At 44.6% G+C, this 6,492-nt stretch overlaps 1 protein-coding gene and 1 long non-coding RNA gene across 3 annotated transcripts in view; one reads left to right on the forward strand and one right to left on the reverse strand.

The window, feature by feature from the left end:
* LOC306842343 (transmembrane protein 100-like) overlaps window positions 1–6,492 on the forward strand; it is a 234,037-nt gene continuing 227,545 nt past the window's right edge. The window contains exons 1-2 of one of the 2 annotated variants that reach the window (XR_013781727.1): window positions 1–193; window positions 833–1,679. Coding sequence is in view for 1 of the 2 variants with exons in the window: in XM_079372533.1 (XP_079228659.1) it covers window positions 876–1,346 (471 nt within the window). In the remaining variant the exon portion in view is untranslated. Of the gene's footprint in view, window positions 194–832; window positions 2,550–6,492 lie in introns of those variants that run through there. The other variant, XM_079372533.1, reaches the window with a different exon arrangement.
* On the reverse strand, window positions 1,201–5,841 carry LOC306842345. Its single transcript, XR_013781728.1, has 3 exons — window positions 5,772–5,841; window positions 4,768–4,851; window positions 1,201–1,274 (listed from the first exon to the last, which is right to left on the reverse strand). It is a non-coding gene; the product is annotated as an uncharacterized lncRNA (long non-coding RNA).

A 6,492-nucleotide genomic window follows, 5' to 3' on the forward strand; every position in this document is an offset into this window, starting at 1 on the left:
TTCATCCAGCAGGAGGTGGCATGGAGGGGGGAGGAGGTGTGAGGGAGGGCAAGTCCCCCCTGTTTTTTCTATTGATAGCCATATTCCCCCATTTATTCACTCAGTCAGGACGATGCAGAGAGAGAGAGGAGCGCGCTGAGATAAATCACAGACAAAGGATTCACAGGGAATGAAGAGCTGCACTTCTCAACAAGTGAGTGATGTGATTTTGATTTTCCGGGCTGATTGGCTGCATTATTTCACACCATCATCCTGCAGTGATAACAGACGGTCATATTTAACGACATAGTGTAAAGAATAGAAGCTGTACCTGCTGTCTGAGAGTCAAATATGAGCAGACTGATTCATCTGAAAATGTTCATCAGCCTCCTCTGACATGAATGGACGACTTCGTTGATGTTGATTTGTCTGTAAATGTGAGACAGTGGAGGCGTCACATAAAGAGAAAGGAGTTTGTTTTCGATCCTGAAGAAAGGTTTTCTAATGCTGTCATGTATTCATCAGGAGGAGGAGCATGTGAACCAATGACTTGTTGCTGACACTGTTATCTTGTGCAGAACAGAAAACGTGCAGAAACAGGGACACCTGTGGAACCCGGGGTTAGCCTGTGTGATCTGCAGAACCTTGACCATGTGACTCCCTCTAAGTCCATCTGCCCCGTCACACTTGAACGCACACATGGACATGTTTAAGATGTGCTTGATACATGGTGCTAATGATACTGAGCACATGTACAAAGATGAGTCTCTCACCTGGCTGACTGAATGTCCCACTTGTGTCCTCTGGATGACTCACAGATTCGAGGTCTTGATGCTTTTTTTATTTTTTTCAGCTACCTGCTCTGTGATTGGCTGATTGCTTGTGTCACTATCAACATGGCTCACCTCTTCCTCGCCAGTAAGATCATCATGCCGGATGACCTCCACAGCAAAGGCGGGCCCAGGATCCCCAGGAACGCCGTGAGGATGCCGGCGTCGCTCTCTGCAGAGAAGCTGACCCGAGAGAAAAGCAGGAAGGACCCTGGCGTCGTCGTGACAACACACGTCCCGCATGTCAACGAAGTCCAGCTGACGGCAGCGACCGGCGGTGCAGAGATGTCCTGCTACCGCTGCACTGTGCCATTCGGCGTGGTCGTCCTCATCGCGGGCATTGTGGTCACGGTGGTCGCGTACACGTTTAACTCCCACGGGTCGACCATCTCTGTGCTGGGACTGGTGCTGCTGTCTACTGGACTGGGCCTGCTGGGCTCCAGCGCCCTCTGCTGGAAGCTCCGACTGAGGAAGAAGAAGGACAAAAGGAGGGAGAGTCAGACCGCCCTCATGGCCAGTCAGGGGATCATCGCCTGAGGAGACGGTTAACCCTTCGTGTCCATGTTTATGGAGACAGAGATCCTGAAGGAACACGAACTGGAAGAAGCTTCTTCAAGGACTCCAGGCTGTGACTGTCAGAAGGAAGCTTCAGTGTTTGGACATGTGGCAGCCTGCAGGAAATGCTTTGACAAAGTGGGACCTATTATTTAAAGTCCTGGACAAAAAGAGAGAGGCTTATTTTCATTTCATAAAGATCTGGAGAAAAAGACTATCGATTGATTTCCAGACAGAATTTTGGTTATTCATCATTTTTTGGAGAGAAAACTGAAATCTCTCAAATGTTTTACACCTTTAAAGTTTGGACTGGTGGTTGGGCGCATTGAGCAGAGTCTTAAAAAGGTCACATACAGAAAATATGAAAAATTAGGATAAATCTGTTTTCCTGTTGAGTGTTCATCGACCTCACAGTTAAATATGTTTGGCTCGATGATGTAAAGTCGTCATAAGTTGGTGCCGCTAATAAGCTATAAAAATGTTGAACAAGGTACTCTAAGGATGATTTCTTAAAAATACTTTTCTCAGTTATGTCGTAGTGCATCGAGAGCACACGTCGAAGGTCTCGGTCTCAGACCACTGATTGGCTACTTTTTCATGTCCTGTTTGTGATTAGAAGGAAAACTCTTCTTTAATGTGTTCATCATTAGATTGTTTTCCTGCTTACAGCTGCAGCTTCCTGGTGTTACAGTCTAACATTAATGTACCTACTGTAACTCTCTAAATCTGTTCTTAGGATTCTGATCATTCCTCCTTTGTTGAATGATTATTATTATTATGATTATTATTACTCTGATTATTGGCACTAACCGTGATGTCACTCTGTGGTTTGATAAATAGACTTAAACTTGTTTCTTATTTCTTTCTAGTCTTCTGACTACTCAAAGCTCTTCTTCCCTGCAGGTCACACCCACACATTCACACACTGATGGTAGAGGCTGCTGCAGTATGAACTCATCCATTCACACACTGATGGTAGAGGCTGCTGCAGTATGAACTCATCCATTCACACACATTCACACACTGATGGTAGAGGCTGCTGCAGAGTAAAGACTCCATCAGTATGCATGTATGGCTCAGTATTAAATAGCTTTTGTGATGTTTAACTAACACTGTCTTCACCTTAAACACACCTTTAGTCTTATTTATTTGTTTTGCTAAATAAACGTCAAAGTCCAAACTTCAGACTCGGCTTCCTGTTTTTAATTTTCTCTTTGAGGATTTTGTCTTTACGGCAGGTTGAGCAGAGACACGGACTTAGAGCAGTTATATTTAGTTGTGTTTATGTTGCCTAGCGTCGCACAGACACACGACCAGATTATAACCCGGGGGGTGAGGAGAGTGGAGAAGGAGGTTGTGTTGACGGGTAACGGTTACAACGCGTTGTCACTTCTGCAGTGCTAACTTTATCTCCACCAGAGCGCAGCATCCCGGGAATGTATGGAGGAGGGGAGGGGGAGACGGCAGACTGACATGTACAGAGAGTGGAAAAGGAGAAGGAGAGAGAAAGTTGCATCAGCTCTTGGATCCTTTGTCTCGTTCCTGCAGACACTTCGAGAAGGCTGAGATACTCTCAGAGAAGCGACAGGACGGATATAGAAGGAGGGAGGATGAAAACCATCAGAACCAGTCAGGAAGAGACCTTAACTGCAGTGAGTCAGTCTCCATAGAGCTCTATGTTAAAATGAACAACTTTACAGCTGCAGTTCCTCCAGTGTCCACTAGAGTCTGTCTCCTGCAGTGAGTCAGTCTCCATAGAGCTCTATGTTAAAATGTCCAACTTTACAGCTGCAGTTCCTCCAGTGTCCACTAGAGTCTGTCTCCTGCAGTGAGTCAGTCTCCATAGAGCTCTATGTTAAAATGTCCAACTTTACAGCTGCAGTTCCTCCAGTGTCCACTAGAGTCTGTCTCCTGCAGTGAGTCAGTCTCCATAGAGCTCTATGTTAAAATGTCCAACTTTACAGCTGCAGTTCCTCCAGTGTCCACTAGAGTCTGTCTCCTGCAGTGAGTCAGTCTCCATAGAGCTCTATGTTAAAATGGGGAGAACTACAGGATGATGTCTCTTTGTCTCTGTGAGGAGGATTTGTTGGTCATTCGGTGCCTGGTGTGACGTCATGTTGATAAACTGGTAGAATTAGATTAGGTCGATTTAAAGTCCTTATGTGAGAACTAAAGGTTACATAGAAATAAACCAAATCTTACATGAAGCAAGCAAGAAAACGTGTAAACATGCAACACACATCCTTTAAAACCTTTCAAGCTTTGAATCATGTGGAACCATTGTTGAGTCGTGTTTGTGCCCAGAATGAATGATTCTTTGTGTTTCTGAAGCTGTGAGCGGTGAGTTCAGAGGGGAAATCCCGACCCTCCCTTCCCTTCCTGTAACACACTGACCAGCTGAGTGACCACAGGGGTAACACAGTGTCACCCCTCCTCCCCCCTTTAACACACCCCTGACACCCAGCCAGAGACAGCCTGGCACGCAACGAGACGGGGAAGTCGGCACGATTAAAGGATCCGCCAGAGAACAGGAAGGTGATTTCTGTTTTCTGTCACACCCTTTAATAAAAGACTGAATTATTCCCCTTGTGCGTGTGTGCATGTGTGTGTGCGTGTGCGTGTGTGTGTGTGCGTGTGCGTGTGCGTGTGCGTGTGTGTGTGTGTGTGTGTGTGCGTGTGTGTGTGTGTGTGTGTGTGTGTGTGTGTGTGTGTGTGTGTGTGTGTGTGAGAGAGAGCTTCGAGGTCAGCACAGAGACCAGAAACCTGATCTAGACCTCCACAAATCTGGATTTAAAGGTCTGCTTCTTGACTTCTGTTTGCACTGGGTCGGCTCTGCTCAAATGTTTGCTGTGAATCAGCAGGAGAGCATCCTGTGTGGTCAGAGGTTGTTCTCATTAACTTCCTCCTTTTCAAGCTACAATAATAACGTCTGAACGAAGCTCCGTTTACGGCAGACCTGCTCGATGCATGTTGCAATTATTCCAGCTGACACAAAACCATAACACACTGCCCACTAAACAGAGCCAAGACGACATCTCATAGAGGAGTCTGAGTTTGCATGAGTAGACTTTATATTCTCTATGTATCTACTCGTTTTCAAAATGTGTATTTATGGGACTTTTCGTTTCTGTTTTGATGCTGCAACGGCAGAATTTCCCCTTTGTGGATCAACAAAGTAATATCTCATCTTATATATTTCACACATTGTATCCCACAATGCATTGTGAAAAAAAGTATTCAACCAAGCGGCGACTTTAAAAAGTCGCAGCGTGCAGGAACAGATGGGCGATGTCGCTGCTTCATCCATTAATATTTAGGGATTTGACCCCGACTGCTCTCAGACGGACGAGAGGAGCGACCGGTTCCTGAGAGTCTCCGGATGCTGCAGGAGACTTTCAATTACCTTCCTCCTGACAAAGAGCTGCAGCAGCCAGGTGGGAGGGAGGATGGGTAATGAGGCTGCATGTGAGGACGCTGTCAGTCAGAGCTGCTGGGAGACAGAACAGCTCGTTACTGACTCACTAGGAAACTTTCAAACATGTAAAAAGCTTCCTGTTTTCTGCAGCAGAGCTGGAGCTAAAACTGGAAACATTACAGCTGGCAGCCTTCCTGATCAGTGTGATGCTAAGCTACGCTCACAATAAAGCTATAATGTTAAAATGTTAGGAGATGACTGCACTGTAAATAAACAACACTGAAAGAAAGGGAAGCGTACACCAAGAAATTCTGCTCTACAGAAAGAAAGATCCGAAAATAAAGTTCATTTTAAGGAACAATATGTGGCTCTGACACCTAGTGTTTAAAACGGGTACTGCAGTCCAAACTCTAAACATTAGAGTGTTCTGTTAGCTTCAACTGTGACTTCGGCCCTTTGCTGCTCGTCATGCCCCGCTCTCATCAGGTGGTCCAAAAACTAAATAAAAACTGAGTGCATGGAGTCCAAAAATGTTTTTTAAAAAAACAGGGAAAAATAGGAAATCTAAAACAATGTGAAACACGTGTAATGACGGCTCTGTAGAGTTCAGCTCTGCCCTGAAGCTGTGAAGGCTGGAAATGATTGTGACACATGGAGGTTACGAGGCTGCACAGATCAACTCTTCATATCCGCTTTGAATGTGAAAATAATCTACAGGAAGAAGTCTGTTTATTATTCACAGATCAGTTTGACCCAAAGAATCTTCACCAACAAACTGCTTCTCTCATGTTTGCTGGTTTAATTACAGATGTGTTTTAAACATGGAGGACGATGATTGATTTCTATAACTACAGCTATTTAAATGGGTTTTAATGTCAACCAGTGTCTGTAGTCAGTTTCATAGTTTAAAGCAACATTATGAAGGAAATCAGATTGGCTTATTATTGGCACAGAAATATTGAATAAAGAAAAAGGGAAACAAATCTACTCACCAAAAAGTGTCGAGACAAAGTTCATCAGAAACGAAGAGAAAATCCTCCGAAAAGAAGACGGGAGACAAAGGACACACTGAGACTAAACAGACATGAGGTCATCAGACACAGGTGAGACCAATGAGACAGGTGAGACTAATGAGACAGGTGAGACTAATGAGACAGATGAGACTAATGAGACAGATGAGACTAATGAGACAGCTGAGACTAATGAGACAGGTGAGACTAATGAGACAGCTGAGACTAATGAGACAGATGAGACTAATGAGACAGATGAGACTAATGAGACAGATGAGACTAATGAGACAGGTGAGACTAATGAGACAGGTGAGACTAATGAGACAGATGAGACTAATGAGACAGGTGAGACTAATGAGACAGGTGAGACTAATGAGACAGATGAGACTAATGAGACAGATGAGACTAATGAGACAGGTGAGACTAATGAGACAGGTGAGACTAATGAGACAGGTGAGACTAATGAGACAGGTGAGGACAATCAGGGTCATTGAGACAGGAGGGAAACACAGAGAGGCAGGACAGCAGACAACACTGAGAACATGGAACACTGAAGGATGTAACAAAACACAGGAACAAGAAGGAGACATTTCAAAATAAAACAGGAAACACTAAAGACTACACGAACAACACATTAACACTACACTGGGAAACATGAACACACAGAAACACACAAAACTGAACTGGACAACAACTCTGACTT

This window comes from Symphodus melops (genome assembly GCF_947650265.1).
Source record: "Symphodus melops genome assembly, chromosome: 21".
NCBI lineage: Eukaryota > Metazoa > Chordata > Actinopteri > Labriformes > Labridae > Symphodus > Symphodus melops.